Source organism: Montipora foliosa, chromosome 1 (genome assembly GCF_036669935.1).
Source record: "Montipora foliosa isolate CH-2021 chromosome 1, ASM3666993v2, whole genome shotgun sequence".
Taxonomy (NCBI): Eukaryota; Metazoa; Cnidaria; class Anthozoa; order Scleractinia; family Acroporidae; genus Montipora; species Montipora foliosa.
The window spans coordinates 60,205,394-60,227,893 of record NC_090869.1 but is presented as its reverse complement, the minus strand read 5'-3'; the positions used below and the strand labels follow the sequence as shown (position 1 = coordinate 60,227,893).

At 40.2% G+C, this 22,500-nt stretch overlaps 3 protein-coding genes across 11 annotated transcripts in view; 1 reads left to right on the top strand and 2 right to left on the bottom strand.

Annotated features, from left to right (window-relative positions):
• Window positions 1–22,500, bottom strand: part of LOC138003285 (beta-2 adrenergic receptor-like) — a 57,880-nt gene that overhangs the window by 8,184 nt on the left and 27,196 nt on the right. Inside the window, exons 1-2 of one of the 9 annotated variants that reach the window (XM_068849293.1) lie at window positions 21,223–21,949; window positions 12,895–12,966 (exon numbers count right to left, since the gene is read on the bottom strand). The exons of 4 other annotated variants lie outside the window; for them this stretch is intronic. The gene's annotated coding sequence lies outside the window, so the exon portion shown is untranslated. Of the gene's footprint in view, window positions 1–622; window positions 932–12,894; window positions 12,967–21,222; window positions 21,950–21,970; window positions 22,056–22,500 lie in introns of those variants that run through there. 4 more of the 9 variants (XM_068849282.1, XM_068849271.1, XM_068849313.1 and 1 more) reach the window with 4 other exon arrangements.
• Window positions 1,042–4,841, bottom strand: LOC137979692 (histamine H2 receptor-like). The gene has a single exon (XM_068827012.1). The coding sequence runs from the start codon at window positions 3,551–3,553 to the stop codon at window positions 2,519–2,521; it is 1,035 nt and encodes a 344-aa protein (XP_068683113.1). The 5' UTR covers window positions 3,554–4,841; the 3' UTR covers window positions 1,042–2,518.
• Window positions 18,062–21,353, top strand: LOC138003368 (histamine H2 receptor-like). The gene is made up of 2 exons (XM_068849412.1): window positions 18,062–18,846; window positions 19,010–21,353. The coding sequence occupies exon 2, from the start codon at window positions 19,574–19,576 to the stop codon at window positions 20,546–20,548; it is 975 nt and encodes a 324-aa protein (XP_068705513.1). The 5' UTR covers window positions 18,062–18,846; window positions 19,010–19,573; the 3' UTR covers window positions 20,549–21,353.

Genomic DNA, 22,500 nt, shown 5'->3' with positions numbered 1-22,500 from the left:
GATTTAGTCACCTTTCCACTTGTTATCTATTTTAGTTTTTATCAATCAAAGCGTTGTACATCTTAGCAGAGTGAATGTAAATCCAGTTACTGGATTTTTTGACCTGAGCTACGTTCAACCGAAAGCCAACGCTAAACCTATCTACAGTATCTAGCACCGAACGATCAAGAAAAAAGCCGTTCATGCCTTGGTCAATGCAACGAGTTACATATCAATTAAATGAAATTAAATGAAGAAACTCCTCGGGAAAGATACTTAAAAGACTCTCTTAAAACACTGATGTATTGGCGATCAAGTCAGGGATTTCAAGCGCTCATAGAGCAGAAAACAAAAAATCATTAGTTGGAAGGTAAAAATCTGCTATAAGTTCCCATTTCTTCACTATAAACAAAATTTCCGGATATGAAAAATAAAACCCAAGACCTCCTCTAATCATCTTGATTTTTAAAACAATGGGATTTTTTGGTACAATGATTTCTCCGTTCCGGTCGAAAAAAGATTTTATTTCATGGAATATAATCCCCAAAAGAAACAAAAAAGTCAGGATCATGAAACTGTTACAACAGTCGTGAAAGAATCAGTGTACTAATTAACACTCATATATGGCATGAGCCCGGCTTACCTCAGAAGCTTGCTTCCTTCCCGCATGCTCGATTACGATTTACTTTTTCGTTCTCTTTTTCTTGGATTTGAACAAAAAAATCAAGTTTTGGTGATTCTCCTGGCGTCGTATTTTATCCTTACATGTCAAGCAATTATCAAACCCAAATCTATCTCATGTACTAACACTTTTGTGTCAGATTTGAATTCAACTATGGAAATAAATATTGGCTTCCGACAGCCTCGTTTTCTTAAAAAATGAGATTCAGAACAAACACGGTTGTGATTGTACACTGGTTCCCAGCGCGGCTGGGTTAGTAGGCGGTGACTTCCAATCGTTAAGTCGTCGCAAGACTGAATTACAAGTGGTTAAAATATAAAATTACTTAAAATACATTACAATAAAAAGGGCTTAAATGGTGAGCTAAAATCCTTGGTTTAATTAAAGCACTTATTCTTGCATTGCTGCAAAACAGCAAGTTGACTTGCGTGGTTATTATTATTATTATTTTTTTTTTTACTTTCTTCCAGTTTTCTTTGGTGTCTTACTTCTTCTTTAATGACAAATTCGACATTCTTTTTTTTTCGCTCATAGTGGTTAAGAATTTTAAAATTAATTTTGCGAAACTAAATCTAGCTGCTTTAGACATTACTTTTTCGCCAACCAAGATAAATTGTTTCCCCCGATTTCCGTGAGATTTTTAAATGGATCAATACGCGATCGTCTAAACTACTTTTACCGAAAAAGTAGTTTAAAAAACCAACTGCTCTTGAGAACAAACACCGAATGCGCACAAATTAATTACTTCTTTGGTTCAAACTGCTTTATAGCATCGCCAAAATAATCAGTTATGGTTTCTCATATTTTCTCGAGTTATTGCCGAAAGAGTACCTCTCACTTCATTCTCAAAGTTGTGTCAGATTTGAATTCAACAATGGAAATAAATATTGGCTTCCGACAGCCTCGTTTTCTTAAAAAAATTGAATGACTGTTCTTTCTGTTTTTCATGATTGGCTGGAATTATAAGTCTTGTTGGTTCAATTGGCACTGTTTACCGTGCGCTCTTGTACACACGCAAGAGAAGATTCACCTTCGGTTTAGTAGGCGGTGACTTCCAATCGTTAAGTCGTTTATTAAAAGCACGTTTAATCGGTACTGTTAGATTCATACACGAGTTCAGATTTCTCTGGCGCCACGAACAAGTCGTTCCTAGAGTGAAGTGGTTCCGCCGACGTCGGGTGTCACTGTTTTGGCTAGATTTCGCGGTCATGTGGCCAGTCTGCTAAACAATTTTAACTAATAAAGAACAGGTCTCACCACCAAACTGTAAGCTCACTAAAACGACAAAGGATTACCGCGCTGGAGTTCTTGGTTGCCAAGTTATGGCTGTGAACTAACTGAAGAAAGCAAGCTGCCCTTGTAATCATGTCCGCAAATGGTTAAACTTTCGAAATTGTTCGGGATAAGAGCTGAAACATAGACCGTATGCTTTTCTCCTAGCCCTTGCATTCTAGGATTGAACCAAAACTGCGCGCTAGTGCCGGAACTTGAATAACCTGCACTCTAGTCGAAAAGTCTGGGTGTTGTGGCCTGGACTTTTTCTGGACAGAGGTATCTATCGTTTCCTTAACTGATTGCAAACTGCAGAACAAGCAGTAACTTCGCCTCGCTGGGTGGCATAACCCTGTGATGGACCTGCACTCCGTCCTGGGTAGAGTGGCTCTACTGTCTGTTGCCAACTTCAACGTAAAAAAAGATCTCAAGAAACAACTTCCAGAAAAACGAGAGTTGAAGTGGGAATAAAAGAAAACTCTGTAACAGAAGCATAGTTTTACTAAATGTTCCTGGTCAGTAGCTAGTGCCACTAATCGCGTGAGGAACTGGATGTGAAGAGAGAGTGTCTAAATGTGTGGGAAGCTAGACGGAGCCAGTGGCAGTTGATCTCCATTCTGGGTTAAGGCGAAGCTCATTACTTTTGTAGATCACCCCTAGCAAGGCTTTTCGGAAATCCTTCTTGGCTAATGTGCAAAGGAGGGGATTGAACAACGGAGGGATGAAATTAAGAACCACAAGCAAACGCTGGACCCAAATTGGAGGAGATGACTCAGTGGGATTCATGTGGTCATCAATCATTGCCAAGAAAAACGGAAGCCAACAACCCACGAAAATAACCATCATAATCAACAAAACACTGCGGCCTCTCCATTCATAAAGAACAGAGCGAGATTCCTGCACCTTCCAGACGTCTGTTAATTCGCGATCACTTTTGGTGAGCTTATAGGAGATATAAAAAATGCGTCCATAGATGCAACACATGAGAATCAAGGGAAAGGCGAAAAAGAGCACGATGCAGGTCTTGCTGTACGTTAAGTTCAAATCCTCCGTAGCCTCAAAGTCAAACAAGGAGTTCTCGTCGAAGCCAAACCAGGATAACTGGACGACAGAAGACGAAAACGCAAAAATCCAAACAAAAGTGGTTGCTCCAATTGCGCGCCATTTTGTGACTACTGAATCATGTTGTAACGGATGTACTATGGCAACATAACGATCAGTTGCCACGAGGAGGACGTGGCACACTGACGAGATGGCGGTGAAACGGAAGAAAATCGTAGAAGATACGCAGACATTGAGGACCCCGCTTCTTAGACACGAAACAAAAAGAGGAAATCCCACCAAGCCCGAGATGAGATCGGAAAGCGCCAAGGAGGTGAGGAACATATTGGTGACAGATTTCAACGTCCTGTTTCTGCAGATTAAGAAGACGACGAGGCCGTTCACAAGAACGATGAGCAGGCAAATAATTGCTAAAAGCACAATCATTGTCACCGAAAGGATTTCTTGGTGTCCAAATATGGACTCGGTATCATTTCTGCTTGACTCGTTGTTTCCAGGCGCCTGAGAAGTCAAGTTCGTGGAACTGAGCGCCGCTATTGGTGAAACTGAATGAGGCATGGAAATACAGAACTACGGCTCGTTGAAACGAGATATCGTGGTTAAAGTCTTCGTTTATCGCCCGGTACAGGTGACACAAGAAATATTTTACCCAATTTGTGAATATGAAGGCTGAATTTCAGATTTATAAACATAGGATGCAGCTATCAGGCAAGGTTCAGATGCGTTCTATCCCAAAGCTTGTTGAAAAGCCGTCTTCCACGTTCCAAGCAAGCTGAATGCAAGTCTGATTACTTTTTGGCGGCACTAACGAACATATCAATCGCATGGAGCTTAGTAGTTCATAAATAAATAACGCTGTTTTCCTACCAACATTTGGCGTACACAAAATGCCTTAAAAACTACTTATAATGTAAACAGAGGCAATAGGACAAATACAAAAGGTGTGGGCTGGATGTTTAAGTAAAAAATAAAAGAAATCAACTCTTTTTTTCGGTGATTGTATCGACCGCCCTGACGGTGATATTTCGTCGATTGATAAATCTTCCGTACCTTTCATTTTTAAATTAGAAAGTACGTTTTAGTCTGGCAGTCGCGTCTCTCCGAGGTATGTTATGACTTTGGTATAATTGTGGTTGATGATTACAATCGTGTGAATTTCCAAAGTTTAATTTATTTTCCCCCATGCCAGCTTTTGTGAATTTGCTTCAACCCCATTTCGACATCTCTTGCCTCCTTAATTAATAATTTACATTGAAGCCTGTTCCAAACCATTGTTTTCCTCTTATCCTAGAAATGCTAAACTCAGAGTTGTTATCAAACACGCACTGGCATTGAATTTTAGAAAGAAGAACTAAATGAAGCGGATATATACATATATATATATATATATTTTTTTTTTTTTTTTTTTTTAACAGGAAAAAAAAGTGCTATATGTGATTTTGAAAATCGGGTTTATTTTGAACTGAAGCATTTTGTAATCACCGGCTTTAGAATTACTCTTTCCTATGCTGCCGTACATTTTTTTCTTAGTTTAATTATTTTGTTACTCTGATTAAAGTGCTTTGATTAAAACTCAGTCATTGTGTCTCCAAGGACACGATTCTTTGAATATTTTCTTCGATGTAGCATTAAACATGGAAATACCCTCGCGACTTAAAAGATATAGAAGAAGTAATTCTTTCCTTTTGTTTTCTTATGTTATTCTTTGGGAGGCAAGGCTTGTTCAATCAGTCGGGTAAATTCTCCCAATTTTTCTCATGCCTGATAGTCAGTAAATGGAACAAAAGCAACCCATCTTGGGCAAAACGTCGTCCGCAATAGACCTTATTTAATCTTTTTGGAAGGGGACTCATCACGAAAAATTTTTTTTTTCCCATGCCTCCGTCAGTTACTGGTATCTTGAAGTTGCTTGAACTTGGTAGGTCGGAACCTCGGTATCGTTTTCGGTACCTGAGTGCTGCACCGCCCGGATCGCATTTGATCCAAGAATGCCGCGTAAATGACTCTTCCTTCGATCACGGCTTACAATTTTTAAAGCATTAAGAAAGAGCTAATGGTCTTGAACGCTATTTAGAGAATTAAGACCGCTTTTACACTCGGAAATAAGTGTCAACATGATGGCTGGAAAGTGACACCAGTGGAAGCTATTTGTTACAGTTGACTTCTCTATAAACGACGGAAGATGATCATAGCAGGCGAAACATTAAAATTTGATTTACACAGTGAAAAATGACTGTGTTGAATAGGGTTAATTTTTTTCAAGATTAGTCCAAGGTTGTGTTATTTTTCTCAAAGTAATAGCTGAAGCCGGGGGGGCGGCCATTTGCCCGTTTCCTATACCATGTAAGATCTCCGATACGAAAAAGGTTTATGTGCTGATAGCGCCTTCTTTGGCGGACCGCTTTGTATCTTACATACATACATACATACATACATACATACATACATACATACATACATACATACATACATACATACATACATACATACATACATACATACATACATACATACATACTTAATTGACCGCTCCCTATAGAGGCTTTTTTGGGCCAATAAAACACAGTAAACGAAACGATAGAACAGAACAAGAACAACAACTGTTAAGAATCCCAACTGGCCGGAGGCAAACCAGTTGGCTATTCACAAGTGCAGCTGGGAAGTTGAACCAGGGACTACCAGGATCAAATTCAACGAGTGGTCAGAACGGGTCTTGAACCCGGGAACTCCGGACCTCAAAGCAAGCGCCCTAAACACTGGGTCACACTGCTTCCTTCTGTTTTAGGTAAACATATAATCTTCTTCATATTTAATCCGAAACATCATCCCAGTTTACACTTAAATTCTCTTTGCTGAGCGGTATCATATGACTGTCTGTATGAGGGAAAGGAAAACTGCAGCTGTCTGAGAAATGGAGGAATCCGTCTAGCGTCCTGCTGCATGCGGATTCAACGAATTCAGGATCACAGCCGATCTTCTCTTTACAGTTGCTGCCTTGAATCGCCGCCTTTGAAACGCGAAGAACTCAATTCAAATTTGGAAAATTTGGCACTCAGTGGTTATCTTCGTTGGTTATGTGTAATTTTCTCATTGCAGAGTATTATGAAACGTTGTTGGTAATCAAACAGCAGGAAGGATTGCTTTGCAGTTCGCTTTTTAGTTTTTCGATGATGAGTCCAGGAAAAGCAACAGGTCCTTTCAGTATATTAGTAGACGTTCTTAAATTGTCAGTGAAATCAGCCGGTTTGGCAAAACCATTTGAGATTTTGTTTAATACCTCATTTATACATCTGGCTTTGTGCCTAATGATCTAAAGTTAGCTAATGTTGTACCTGTTTTCAAGAAAGGCTTCCAAACTTGCTTATCCAATTATCGTCCCATCTCGTTTCTTTCTTTTTTTCACAAATTGCTTGAGAAACTCATGTATAACAGATTAACCAATGTTTTGGAGAAGCTTGGAAGTTCATTTGACAAGCAATTTGGATACAGTTCCAAGCAGAACACTTATAGCATGCTATATTATCTATAACCGGTTGAAAAAAATCAAAAATTAATAGAGAACAGAAAGTATTCCTGTTGGGTTTTTCTTGATTTTAGTAAGGCTTTCATACTGTGAAGTCCGTTTAAGTGATGATCCGTGTAAGGTGGATAGCAATTTCCTTTGTTATCCGGCAACGGGGCTTTCCCCACATAGGAATGTTATCATTTTTACACAGAGAATGCATAAACCTACAGGAAGGCAGTTAACGCAATAAAATTCATTTACAGCCCACTTTGAAAGGGTGTTTTTTTGTGTTAAAAGATTTTGACCAATCACAAGAGTTGAGAACAAAAGCCAAGAAACGTTTACAATTTTACATGTTCCCTGTAATGTATTGATAACCTTTTAACCGGAAATAACTCTAGTTTTCATACCGGAAGTTTACAGAAATCGCGGGCTTACTTAGACCCATGGGAAATGTGAAACCATGCTCTTTTATGTGCCATGCGAGTGAAGTAAAGTTTACTGTTGTGTTTAGTTTAATCTGTGTGATTCGTTGGCCATCGATACGCAATCTTTACATTGGCGACGAGGATTCGATTCGTTTTGTGAGGTCGGGGATATTTTGGGCGTCATTTGTGTAGAGGATCTGAGTATTTTGTCAGGAGGATAATGACAAGCAGTGCACCTTCGACTTCGAGTACACCTTCGACAACACAAACACAGCCAGTTACCGCGTTTGTTCCTCTTCTTGATGTGGCCAGTCTTCCTCCCTTCAACCCGAAGGAAGACCCGAACACTCTCGCCGTTCGTTGGAAGTTGTGGAAGCGCTCATTTAATTTGTATTTGGTGGCTAAAGGGATAACGAAGGATGAACAGAAAACCGCGTTGCTGTTACATACCGGAGGATTGAACTTGCAGGAACTCTACTACACGTTAGTGCCCGGAACGGATATCGTATCTTTCGATGAGAGTATGGTGTTGCTGGATGGTTTTTTTTTCGCCCCAGTTGAATGTTCCGTTCGAAAGGCATCAGTTTAGGCAAATGGAGCAAACTTCGGGTGAGTCGGTTGATCAGTTCGTTTGTCGGCTGCGACAGAAAGCGATCACCTGCGAGTTTGAAAAAGTTGATGAAGCGATAAGGGATCAGCTTATTGAGAGGTGCAGGGACTCCAGACTCCGCCGTAAGTTCCTGGAAAAATCAAACGCAACCCTGAAGGATTTGCAAGACCTAGCTCGTGTACATGAGGCAGTAAATATGCAGGTCAAGGCCATGGATCAGTTAAGCTTGTCAGGCCAGGTGAATGCTGTCTCGTTCGGCAGACCTCAAAATACGGGGAAAGGTAAAGAGACCGCTCAAGGCAGAGGTAGAGGAAATAAGTCTGGTAAACATTCTGGTGGTTGTCATGGTGCAAAGGTGATGAGATGTTTCCGTTGTAATTACAGTGACCACATCGCACGTGATCGGAATTGTCCAGCTCGCAACCAAAAGTGTAATTCGTGTGGGGAGGTTGGGCATTTTGCTATTTGTTGCAAAACGAAGGAACGCAAAGCTCCTTCTCAAGATTCTGAAAAAAGGAAAGCCTCCAGGGGCAGAGCATATCAAGTGTCAGAAAATTCAGCTACTGGTGCCCAAAATTACTATGCGTTTGCAGTGGGAGCTGGTGAGTTTGTAGGTGGTAGCGAAGTTGATTTGAAGGTTGGAGGAGTTGTGTTACGTGCAGTACTTATTGATTCTGGCGCTTCGTGCAATGTGATTGATCAGACGACCTGGGAAGCGATGAAGAAAGAGAATGTACAGTGTGATTCCAAGAAATCAAGCAAAAAGTTGTTTGCCTATGGTCAAAAGGAGCCTATTGAAGTGATTGGAACATTTGTGTCTGAAATTGTGTGCGGGGCCAATGGCAAGTCGTGTGTTGATGAATTCACAGTTGTTAAGGGTCCAGGCCGATCTCTACTGGGAAAGAACACAGCGGAGAAATTGGAAGTGTTGAGGGTTGGTCCCATGAAAGAAGAAATATGTTCGTTAATGACAGAGGGCAATGGTGCTGATATTCGTGAGAAGTACGCAGAAGTTTTCACAGGAGTTGGGAAGCTGAGGGATTTCCAGCTGAAGCTTCATGTAAGAGATGATGTCACACCTGTCGCACAACCGGTACGGAGGCTACCATTTGGACTGAGAAGCAAGGTTGACGAGAAGTTGGACGAGTTGTTAGCCAAGGACATCATCGAAGAGGTGTCACACAAACCTACTGAATGGGTGTCGCCATTGGTTGTGGTCCCAAAGGCAGACGGTGATATCCGGATTTGTGTGGACATGCGCAGGGCGAATATGGCAATAGAGAGGGAGAGACACCCCATCCCCACGCTTGAGGAAGTGTTATATGATCTTAACGGTTCAACTGTGTTCTCAAAACTTGATCTGAAATGGGGTTTTCATCAAGTGGAACTGGATGAAAAATCGCGCGATATTACAACATTTGTTACACACCGTGGCTTGTACCGATACAAACGTTTGATGTTTGGAATAACATCAGCGCCCGAAAAGTACCAGAAAATAGTTGCTGATGTTTTGCAGGGGTGTAAGGGTGTGGCTAACTTGGCAGATGATCTCATTGTACATGGTTATGGTATTGAAGAGCACGACAGGAATTTGCATACTGTTTTAAAGCGGTTGGGAGAAAAAGGATTAACTCTGAATGGAACGAAATGTCAGTTTCGCCTTCCCAAGCTAACCTTTTACGGTCATGATCTGAGCAGCCAAGGTGTTACGCCCAGTGAAGAGAAAGTAGCTGCCATTATGAATGCAAGTCCTCCGAAAGATGCTGCAGAGGTCAGATCATTCGTTCAGCTGGTGCAGTATTCTGCAAAATTTCTCCCCAACTTCGCGCAAGAAGCAGAGCCGCTTAGGAGTCTCCTGAGGAAGAATGAGCCTTTCGTTTGGGGTGAAGCACAGGAAAGGTCGTTTCAGAAGCTAAAAGAGCTTGCTGCAGGGGCCAGCACACTTGCATACTTCAGAGGGGACTGCAATACACGAATCATTGCCGATGCAGGTCCACACGGTTTGGGTGCGGTGTTGACTCAACTTCAAGATGGGGAGTGGCGAGCAATCTCGTATGCATCCAGGAACCTCACTGAAGTAGAGCGAAGGTACAGCCAGACGGAAAAAGAGGCATTAGCCCTGGTATGGGCCTGTGAAAGGTTTAACATTTATGTATACGGACGCCAGTTTGAACTAGAAACCGACCACAAACCGCTTGAGTGCATTTTTGGCAGGCTCTCTAAACCATCGGCGCGTATAGAACGATGGGTTCTAAGGTTACAGGGTTACGATTACAAGGTCGTTTACCGTCCCGGAAAAGCAAACATTGCCGACGCACTTTCGAGGCTTAATCAAGTCAACCCCAAAGACACAAGCGGAGAGGAGATTGACTTTGTTATGGCAGTCGCTCAGGGAAGCCTACCAGTGGCACTCTCGGCTAAACAAGTGGAAGAAGTGTCTGAGAGCGATCCAGAGATGGTTAGCCTGAGACAGTACATTTTAAGTGGGGACTGGTCTCAATGTAGGATGTCTGCGTATTTGTGTGTCAGGAACGAGCTATGCGTGTTAGGAAAACTTGTCTTACGTGGCACTCGAATTGTCATACCGGAGGCTCTAAGGGGAGAGGTCCTACGTCTTGCTCATGAGGGTCACCAGGGCATCGTAAAGATGAAGGCACGCCTCAGAACAAAGGTCTGGTGGCCAAAAATGGACTTAGACGCCGAACGAGTCTGCAAGTCTTGTCATGGATGTCAGGTTGTAGGGGAGTTACAGCCTCCAGAGCCAATGAAAAGAGTGGAACCACCTACCGGTCCTTGGCAGGATATAGCCATAGACTTGATGGGTCCTCTTCCGACGGGAGAAAGTTTGTTGGTAGTCGTGGACTATTTCAGCAGATTCTATGAGGTGGAAATCATGAGGTCGACCACGTCCAAGAAAGTGGTAGATGTACTGGCACAGATATTTTCAAGATATGGATATCCTTTTACTCTCAAGTCCGACAATGGTCCTCAGTTTTGCTGCGAGGAGTTTAAGACGTTCCTCTCAGACCACGGAATAGAACACCGGACATCTCCTCCGCTGTGGCCGCAGGCCAATGGGCACGTCGAGAGACAGAATAGAACGCTTCTAAAGGCTTTGAAAGTGGCTCACGTTGAAGGAAAAGAGTGGCGGGGAGAACTTAATAAGTTTCTGCTCGCGTACAGGAGCACACCACAAGTAAGCACAGGAGTTACTCCTGCTTTCCTCATGTTCGGTAGAGAATTGAAAACTAAATTTCCAGAGCTGAAGAGAGCTAATAACCTGTTGAATGAGGGTGTAAGAGACAATGACTGGAATCACAAGTTGATCCACAAGGCATATGCTGATAACAGACGAGGTGCTGTAGAAAATCCTGTGATGCCTGGAGACCAAGTTTTACTAAAGAACACGAAAACGTCTGGTAAGCTTGAAGCAAATTTTGAGAGTGAACCATACACAGTGCAAACTAAGGAAGGCCGTGAGGTGACTGTTCGGTCGAAAAAGGGCGTGGAATACAGGCGGAACAGTTCTTTTGTTAAACGTTACAACCCACCAGAGGATACACAGGAGTTAACAGAAAATGTAAGTGAAAAGGCTGTTAGCTCAGCAGTTGGAGAGGCTGTAAGCCCAGCGGTTGCCCCAAGTACCTTGGAAGAAAGTACAGTAACATCACGACCCAGCCGGACAATCAGAATGCCGGAGAAATACAAGGATTATGTACTCTATCAAGTAGACTCTGTTGACGCATTGAACCTGTGTTGAACTTTGGTAGACTTCGTTTAGGTTTAAGGATTAGTAGAACTGGACAGTATCCTTCTAGTTGCGCAGTCCATGTGGAGCGGTTTTTCGTACTATGTATTTTGTTGACATTTTCCTTTCACTATATTCTGTTTCCAAAGAAAGGAAGGGATGTAATGTATTGATAACCTTTTAACCGGAAATAACTCTAGTTTTCATACCGGAAGTTTACAGAAATCGCGGGCTTACTTAGACCCATGGGAAATGTGAAACCATGCTCTTTTATGTGCCATGCGAGTGAAGTAAAGTTTACTGTTGTGTTTAGTTTAATCTGTGTGATTCGTTGGCCATCGATACGCAATCTTTACATTCCCCACATACGATTTCTGTGGAATTCATTTAAACTGAGACCAGATGAAAGATGGAAGATGGTTGGAAAGTAAGGATGAATATAATACTGCTTTATGACGTTTTGTTAACCGTTTGCTGTTTAAGCCAATCAGAAGTAAGTACAGACAATAGAAAAGTTATCACCTTTTTGCATACCAATTGAATTCCAACATGTTCGTTGCCGTTGTTGCTATCGTTCTTATCTGGACCCTTTCTTAATATTGTAAAGAAGTTAGAACATTATAATATACGGGGAATTACAAAGGAGTGGTTCAAATCATGTCTTGATAATCGACAACAAGTCATCATAGTGAATAACGTAAAGTCAGCAAAGTGTCACACATCATGTAGAATCCCATAGCGCTCTGTTCTCGATCCTTTGTTATCTCTATTGTATATTAACAAATGAAGTGGTTATTGTTACATCGCACAACACCTCTTAGTTTGTACTGAGTTCCACTGATCACAATCAACTCAAAGACATTTATGTCTTTCTTCAAGCCAGGAGGGAATTCAATAAAGAGTTTGATAAATTTTTGAAAACAGGCTGAGTGGTAGGACTATTACAGCTCATGCATTTTAACCGTCCTGGGTTTGTATGCACATCAGTAACATACAGGGGCCACATATTTTTATCTAAACCCAACTGGTTTAATCCATGTTCAGTAACCACTGTCAAAAATATACTGCTATTCAAAGTCACAAGATTTGTACATTTGCTGCAAAAAGAATCAAAGGTTCTTAAGGTTGCAAAAAGACTCTCCTCTTCCACATGCATAATACCAAATGTTCTTCGCTCAAATATTTGGCTAAAACAGGCATTACAGTCCCTCGCTATAAATGAACTACAATGGTCTATGATGTATGACCACACAGGCTCCCGAATTTCCTTCAATAACAAACTGTCTTCTCTTGAACGGATGTAATCTGAGCAACCATTGAAAAGCACGTCTGTAAACTCATTTCTTGCTGGTACATGTGATAAATACGGGAGAAACAAATGTGTAGACACCTCCAAAAATTAAAAGCATCAACTGCACATGAATAAATTCCAGGGTTAACGAAAACCGAGTTCACAAAGTGCCCTCTTTGGATTGTGACCAACGATCTGATGATTTATTCTCTTTCTTATCCAAGGCATACCATAAGATGACCAAAAAAACTCGAATATTTCAAATAAGTAATGATAACATGCGTTTTTAGATGACAGTAGCAAGTTAATTTTCTCACCTTTGAATATTTCACAGCCTTTCTTCGCAAAACAGTTGATATAACCCTCTACCCTTTACTCTCTTTGTAACCCTTGAAATAACAAAACACATAATGAACAAAAAATCTCCGTTATTTTAAATAAGTAATTATGACCTGTGTTTTCTGAACAAAGGATGCTACATTTCTGAGTTATTAATTCGCACTCCTCGTGCTCGCCAACGCGACAACCCTCGTGCAACGTAACTGCAAAATTATCTAATAATCGTTCAAATGATACCGTTGATAAATCCTTTACTATCTTCTAAGTCTTGAAATGATAAAATGAAGCAACAGCCGGTTACTTCGGAAACGTATAGTTGTTTCTCTGACTGGGTTTTGAGTTTTGATTTGTGATCTTTATACGTGTGGTGTTTGGGTCGAGTCTGTCGACCCGGTTGCTGATTTGTGTCCGACAAATCAATTTCTGTACCAAACAGTTCAATCTACTGCTGAATAACCTTTGAATTCAAGATATGAAGAAATCACTGTGATGACAGATAATGACCCTAAATATATTTTGGCAAATATCTTCCTCTCTTCCTCGTGCAGCAAATAGGCGATCTCCTCCTCGTGTTCGTGGTTGGGAGAATTACCCATGTAGCATTGCTTTGCGAGCGGACTGAAAAATTAACTGGGACGACCGTGCGCGCCTAGTTTCTTCAAATCGGGATTGATTCGCATACTACACCAACATGTCACACATTCTTTATACGTACACGCGGGGGAGACTCTATAAATGAAAACCCTGCGGGGGCAATGACTCTCATTACTCCTTAAAACTGTTTGACTTTCATTCACTTGCAGATGATGCCAATTTATTCTGTGAGCATTAAAGTCTCCAGACACTCCAAAATATTCATACCTGGCTATGTGCCACCAAACTAGATCTTTAAACATTGAAAAATCAAACTTTTTACTATTCCATCCACCACAAAAGAAATTGCAGGATTCTTCTTTTAATCTTTTCTTGTGCGTTTAATAAACAATCAAAAAAGTATCTTGGCCTTTTGATTGACTCACACTTAAATAGAATTTATAGGTAAAAAATTAGAAGAAGCATCGGCATCTTGTCCAAGATAAGACGTTTTGTTGACTTGAGTATTTTGGTGAAACTTTTTAATTTATCCTTTTTTGACCTATGACATTATGATCTGGGGAAATACATACGAAACAATTCTTAAGCCAGTATTTATATTTTAAAAGAAAGCAATGGGTGTTTTAGCTTTTTCTCAATTTGAGAGTCATTCAAGTCCTTTGTTTTAATTTCAATCTCTTCGGGTAATTAAGTTATTTGATCTTGTCACACATGTACAAATTCCACAACCATCTTCTGCCTAAAACATTCTTAGACTATTCATTTTTTTACTAGTGTCCATAACTATAATTCCAGATTTGCATCGAAACAGTCTTACTATCTTTCTTATGCTAGAATTCAATATCCACTTTCAAGGCCTGTCTATTTGAAATACTACTGAAGATAACATAAAATCATCATCATTCTTATTCTGTTTTCAAGAAAAGACAAAAGAAGCAATATTTTGAAGGATATTAGATTTTTTTTGTCCTTGCATATTACATGCATTAAATGTGTAAAACTGATTTGCAATAATCAATTATGATGATCATATTGATACTTAGGAATAATTTCTTTTTTCCCCTAAAATTCTCCTATTTATAAGGTAATTAAAGTAATTATCCCTTGAATGTTTATTTTGTGGTTTGTGTTGTGTTTGTATCTGTGTGTTGTATTACTGAATATATGCACGAAACTGGCTACCTATGTTTTCAACTTTTTAGTTATTCCAGGAAGCCAGTCCTTTTTTACTCGTGGATATCTCCACGAGTTTTTGTGAGGTTCTTTATGCAAATATTCACTCCTGCGTAACCGGAAGTTCGATCTAATAAGCCAATCAGGATGGATAATCACAACACAGCTTAGAAAGCTGTGACTTCCTGTTCGCGTGGTTGTGCGCCGCAATTGCTGTGTGCCACTTTTATACTTAAGTGTTTGAGCACCTTCCGCTGCATTTAGAAGCAAGAAACGGAAGAATTAAAGAAATGGCTTTCTTCGAAGGTGAAGCAAGATATTCTGAAAAAGTACAGATTGGTGCAATTAGTTGCGCACCGTCTTTCACTGACCAACGCGAAGACTTTAATACGTGTAGACTTGGAATCGACAGACACATGGCGAGAGGACAGTGCCTGTTCATCCCCTAAGCTCACGGGGGATAAATAAATTCCATTTGGAAGGTGACTACCATTTGGAGAGTAACATCGAAGCTATCAAAGTATACAAATGTTTATCAAAGCTATCACGAAGTTCTGCAAGCTATGAGTCATCAAAGCCACGGGAATACAACTTGAACAACATCCGTGACATGAAAAACAGTGTGGCAACCAAGCAATCCATGCTTCCAGACACTAGTACTTGTGTGGTGGATCATGATGAAGAACTGTCGAAAGACTCGGTCACTGATTATGTAACGAAAACTGATGAGAAATCCGTACCAGTCTCCCGCGATAGAGCAAGGGCTGAGGCAGTACATGCTCGCAGGGACAGAGAATCTTCCAGGATTAATTCCTTACAAGAAGACGTCGAGCTTGTTTCAGAAAGACAAGGTAATTAGAAAGTGTATGGTGCATTATTTAAATAAGGACGTACCGCGGTTGTCTGAGTTGAGAAAATGTTTATCTCTTGCTTTTGGAGAATATTGTATCTCTATACCTAGACCGCAACTCAGACATAACAATCTTCGAGAGTTGGAGATTCTAATTGCCATTTTTATCTTATTATCCGCAGGACTGCTAAACACAAAAAAGACTTGTCAGTTCTATTATGTATTCAAGATCAATATGCTACTACGCATTCGACAAAATTGAACCAACAAAATGAGAATTATTGTCTATCAAGAGAAAAGCTATTCATATCGGGAGACATTGAATCGAACCCATGGCCAGGCCCTGTTGCTCATGGAACGAGTACACATACAGCACATACAATACTGAGAAATCCTTCTATAGCACTGTTGCAGGCTCGATTAGCTCAAAAAGGATTGAAGGCACTAGAATGTACCTCAGATGGTTCATGCTTCTTTTCTTCTGTTGCCCACCAGTTATACAATGATCCTTCCTATCACATGAACGTGCATGCTGCTGGAGTTGAATCCATCAGAAACAACTGTCAAAAATTTATTGGACCCATTACAGAGCAATTATTGTGCGTTTGTTGTGACAGCAACATACATGGTGTGATGCACGTATTGTGCAAGCAGTTTGCAATGTAATAAATGTTACTATACATATCAATGAATCCATTGAGGGGTGGGCACCAGTAACTGTTATCAGTCCTGCAAGTGGACAACAGGGAACTACTGTGAACACTGGACATCTAGATGGAAGACGCTATGTTTCAGCACTTCAGTTAGATTATTATAAATGAAATCAGTGGTGTTACCAATGTCAACAATTATTCAGAGCCTGGTAATAATCGATTAATCAACGATGGTCAAAAATGATGTGTGTCAGTATTAATTTCTACAAAGCAGTGGCAAAAAAGAGTTTATATGAGAGAATCTATCAAGCGGAAGAGACAAAATCACTTGAAGAGCTCAGGGAAAAGAAAAACAATGCAAAACGTCAAAACAGATCTGAAAATATTAAAGCAGCAAGGGAATAGGAAAATAAAAGCAATCCAGAACATATCAGAGACCTAAACAGAAAAGCATAAAACCATTTAAGGAAAGCTATGCAGAGCTTAAGGCTAAACCAAACCGAAATTTGTCAAGGTTAACACTCTATTAGACATTCCATGTCAAAAGTGATTCAGTCTTTTTCGTGATAAGATAACACATGGCCCTGAATATATGTGCATTTGCTGTGATCAGTTATGGTTCAGATCATCTGTTTCTAAGTGTAACAGTATCAAATATAGTGATAAATATTTGCAAGGTTTGTTGGAGGAATGTATAACTGGCACAAAAAGTGTTAATATTACTGAATGGATCTGCTCTACTTGCTAAACCTGATGACCTAACAATATGACCTGGCCACAAAAATCAGACCTTATTCAAAATTACTCTGTCATCTGTGCAACGAACTTTGAACACATGGTACAGCTCTTTATAGAGGATGTGTTAACGAGTAATCTTATGCCTATTGGAGAAATTGTATACTTATTTCACAGGGTTGAATTCCAGCAAAGGGGATTACCTGACATATATGCATTATTCTGGGTATCTAGTTGAATATGAGAGGCCACCGTGCTGTTACACAATTATCCAACTATCAATGCTAATGCATAAAGAAAACTTCAGCCTGTCAATGTTAAACAATCGCGGTAACTTTCATATCCACGAGTAACGACAGTGGCACTTTAATTTTCTTTAATTTACCAAATATAATTATATATTATTTGTTGTATCAGGGAAAGAAAAGTCGTTGTTTTTGTTGTTTGTTTTTTTTCCGCAAATTTAGTGTTTCCTGACAGTTAGTTAGTAACATAGCTTCTATTTTACTGAATTTTCACTTTCAATTCTTTCCCGCTCATTCTGACTTTTGAGCACGAATTATTTTTGACCAGGTGTTTTGCACGTTACATTGCCATGGTAACCAACATATTAAAGTTGCTAGTGGGGAGTAAAAACTAAGTATACTTGCTACAGCGGTAGAAAATTAACTTCTTTTCAATGTGGGCCTTGTAACAACTGTTTCTTAGCACTGCTAAGGTTCGAATACATTTTTGTCCTTGAAACAAGAATTATATGCCATTTGATAAGCCCATGCCTGCTAGTGTACAAAATCTGCGAATGCTTTTTTTTTTCGCGATGCCTACTTTTTTATAGCATCTTGGAGTCGACTTTGCAACTCTAACATTTCCTTATTTATCTTTTCGTTTATTGCGGTGAACTTCTTAAAGTGCTCAATTTCATTTTCAATTACGTCGGCGCTTCTACCTTTCCGGAAAGCTTAGAGACCTGAAAACCCGGTTGACTAATGCCGCACTGTTCCGTTTAAAAATCACTTTATCTTAGCGCCCGCGGCTTCCAAAAATCATTAATAACGACTCTGTAAAAAATGTCGCCTGTTGCACGCTTTGATGGTACAGTAAGCACTCTGCACTTACGCTTTTTGTGCTATTTTAATCTGTTTGAGTTATCTCCTTCACGCATAATGAGCGAGGACTTGAAACCAAGGTTACCGGCGAAAGAATGAGCTTAATATTAAATTTCACTATCTTTGAACTTGAAAACACATTAATTTCCCCTTTTATAAAGTACGTTGATACTTTGTCCCTTTTATCACTCTTTTCAATCGAAAGGGAAAGGACCGGTTCTGATTAATTAATTTTAAATTTGCTTCACTGGTAAGCACAAGAACAGTGACTATTTCTAAAGTGCGTTTAAATTAAAATTTAAGATACCTATTCCCGATTTTAAGGGAAAGGAAATCCTTAAAGCACGCTACCTTTTCCGCCAAGAATAGCTTCACGGTTTATAAGTCTTTTCTTCGAAGGAATGCTAAACAAACACGAATAGTCTCGCCTTTGACCATTGTGTACAGATGACCACGCAAAAAAAAAAAAAAAAAAAAAAATTCACAGCTGACCTTGCGTGAGACTGCAGATAATGTGAGCGATGCGCAAAATTGTTGTCAATCGGAACGGAAATTTGCGCTACCCTTCAAATAATCAAAGTTCCGTGACAAGACGCTGGAAAAATCTTCTAGTCTTTAAAAGGATGCTACTGGTGTTTCAATGCCGGAAATTATACTGTCAGGCGGGAAAAAGAACAACACTGAATTTAATTTCATTAAATTTTCAGTGTGTAAGTAGTCGGTTTGAGTAACAGATGAAGTGAACAAATATTACAAAGCAAGTTCTATTTACAAGAAGGGAGAGCTTAATGAAACAAACACGTAACACTGATCAAAACGGTAAACATTTTGTGAAAATATCAAGACAATATTGAATTTACATAGTTATCTGAATTTTATTTTGAAGATGCAAATAGCAAAACGGAATGGAATATTTTTTCGTTGTGAGCCTGGGATGTATCAAGACTTTATCAAAGGTTTGTTTGTTTGTTTGTGTTTTCAGGTTAAATGCATCGATCTTTTGAAAGGATGTTTTTTGTGCTGTACTGCGAGGAAATTACGCTAAAAACTGGGGTAAATATTCCGGATCAGATTTCTTTGAAGTACGTGAACCAACGAATTTGATATCACTGCGATAACACCCCGTTAGAGTCCACAGTTAGTTTGTTCCCCCGGGGAAGAGTATTCTATATCTTGCTCTCTTATCAACTAACAACAAATGAATACATGCAAGCTGTCATAACAGTCTCTGTGACGACACTGCCGGAGTGGAAAGCGATCGCATCAAGGAACAGTGGCTGTTATTTCAATTTGTATTCGAAAATCAACACCTGAAAAACAAAAACACCTGTACCACCAAGATGTCCAGTGCTTTAAGTAAGTAGGCTGTACATGTCTCTGTCTGTACATCAGTTGACAGTGTCCCAACAGTAATGGATCGATATTAGTCCGTTCCTGTGATATTCAGGGCCATTTCACGCAACAATTATTAATCCTGTCTTAGCTGGAAAGACGAAAAAGATTACGAGTTTCGGACGACTAATTTCAATACCTAGGTATCATAAAAATGCAAGAATCACAAAATTCTTTCTCGTTTAACACAAGTTTCAGTGGATCCAGCAATCAAACATTTCCAGAGCCATTAAAAAGATTTCTTTCGTCGCCGTATATTGCGCTACTGGGTATTCTTTGTCTATTGATTTTTGGGTCCAATGGCCTGGTTATCTACTTGATCTGCAAGAAACGAACGCTCCGATCGATAACCAATATGTTTCTCACTTCGCTGGCCTTGTCTGATCTGATTTCTGGTGTTGTGGGATTTCCACTACTGGCCATCTGCTCCCTGAAGGAATTTATCCACATTTGCGTATCGTCTGTAATGTTTATTCGATTCAGCGCCATTGCATCAGTCTGTCACGTTCTTCTCATTGCCGTTGATCGATACATCGCCATAGTCCACCCGTTGCAACGCGCCACACTTGTTACCAAAAGACGAGCCATCTTCACGACGGTTTTTGTTTGGATTTTGTCTTTTACAGCTTCTTTCATTCAGATGACTTGGTACTTCCCCGAAAACACTGTCTTAGATGAATATGAAGATAAAACCGAGAATATTGATGTAAAGTACAGCAAAGCCTGCATCGTTTTCTTTTTCGCCGTTCCTTTGGTTCTAATGTGTTTCATCTACGGGCGTATCTTTTACATTTCTTGTAAACACACAGAGAGTGATCGCAGATTGAGCGTCTCCCTTCAGCAAGCAGCACCGCGCTTCTTGCGTCCAAATGAATGGCGAGGCAAGAGCGTCCTGTTGATCTTGGTTGTGATATTCATTGGCTGTTGGCTTCCATTTTTTTGGGCCATGCTGGGCGATCACAAAGAATCATCGCAATTTTCACCTATGCCTCTTTGGGTAGAACGCTTGATGATATTTCTTCGTTTTCTGCCGCCACTTTCCAATCCACTGCTTTGCACTTTGTGGAAGCAGGATTTTCGTTCCGCGCTCAGAACGGAGGTCTTTCAAAAGATTATCAGAAACACTTAAGCTTAGGAGATCGAAGAGCGGGCGTGGACTTTCTCTGTCGAAATAGAACGCGCAATCAACTGATGCTCTTCCAGATATATATATACACCAAAAGACCATGGCGCTGTGGGCCACAAGCAGAAGAAAAAATATGTCTAAAGTGTCTCGCTTTACTGAATCTGTGTATTGCATAGATTTGCATAAAGCAAGCAAGCGGAGAGTGCAATTTAATAGTAAAACAGGTTAAAACAAACAAGTTGAACTGATCTCAAAAACAGCAACCGACAAGACTAGCTGTCATGTACCCTGACAGAAGACACATGTCAAATTCGATCTTGCATTAGAAAGAAGTTAACAAGATGACTCACTGCTATCTCAAAAGCCGGTGACAACACATGCCGGCAGCTCTTAATATCAGCATACAATGGCCGTGTTACTCAAGACAGGCATAGACTTTGCGTGAATATGGTTCGTTTGCACGGACACCTTGTGTCTTTACAAATAACGCATAATAACGAACTCCAAAGTGTCAACCCCATTTAGCGCTGGGGAAACTAATCGAGGACACTGAAAAATCATATGAAATTGTTGATTGATTTTTTTAGGAGAGGGAAAACAAGAGGAAAACGGAGAAAAAGCCCTCGGAGCAGAGTAGAGAACCGGTCCAAGTCTAAGCCGAATCGATCTCGGATTACCTTGTTGGGAAGCGCGTGCTCTCACCACTGCGCCATTCCATCTCCTTTTAAAAATATCTCAGTGGTTTCAAATGGTCTGCAATACCTAATAAAACTCCAGCAACCGCAAACTTTGCCAGAATTATGCAAACGTAAAAACTAATGACGTGAAGGTTCCGCGTTGTTCAAATTGACGCAACAGCGGTTTTAGCATAAACCCGGGGGGGGGGGGGGGGGAAGCATAAATAGGTTTGGCAATCGGTTTTAACCTTGCTTCATACAAACTGACCGTTTTCGTTGAAAAGCGCCAGAAGATGTTCTTATAATAAGAAGGAAAAAAATGAATCTCGTCTAGTCCTTTCTATTTTCGTAAATGGCTCTCAAGAACCCAGGGGTCATATCCTAATTCTGAGTAAAGTAGTAGGAGAGTCACTTGACTTCCGCTCCGATTGTCGAAACGTCAGTCAATGTCTCCGCCATCTCAAACAGTCCTTCTCAGGACTACACTCACCCGGACAATTTTTCTATTTAATTTCGAAAGAACCCAAAAGTTCATGTATCAAGACAGCGGGAAAGCAATCCATATGAACAGGGGCACCCAACGAGAATATAGTTCAAAACCACTTAAACGTAGCGTTGTTAAATGTTAGTATTTTATTAGCATTTAAACGGTAGATTTAGGCATATTTTTTTCCCTAAAAGTTTTTCATCTGTTCGGATTCCCGGCTGAAAGTCTAGTGATGCGAAAATTATAGGGATCAAAACTTACCTTTTCGAAAGTTTCAGCCAGAAAGAAGGCTCCAGAAAATTCTAGGTGACCTTTTTAGGGTAAAAATCCGCAATTATACCACGTCCTAAGACAGGAAGGCAAGCAAGAAATTTTACAACAAATGTTCCGAAAATTCTAGATATCAAATCGTCTTCCGAACAGATATTTTTCCGAAAATTGACGTTGGGTGCCCCTGATATGAATTTATCATCCTGGGGGTTTCTTGGCACAGTAGTTTAAGGGGCAGTGTTCGATTTGCACACAGATGCTCCGATTTCAAATTTCGCTCCGGCTACATGCCAAATTTGTTCTAGACCATGCTGAGTAACACTCCACAGCGTTTTCATTGTAAGCAACCGACTGGTTGTCTCCCACTAGTCAAGTTTTTTATCGCTGTGATTTTGAATTGCTACTTTCTGCAGCAGAGTCCAGAAACTACAGGACATGTACTTTTAATGACCTCGTCAAATTACTGGCTCCTCGATGTAAACGAAGGCACCTTCTGTAGGTAACTTTAATTCGTGGTCCCA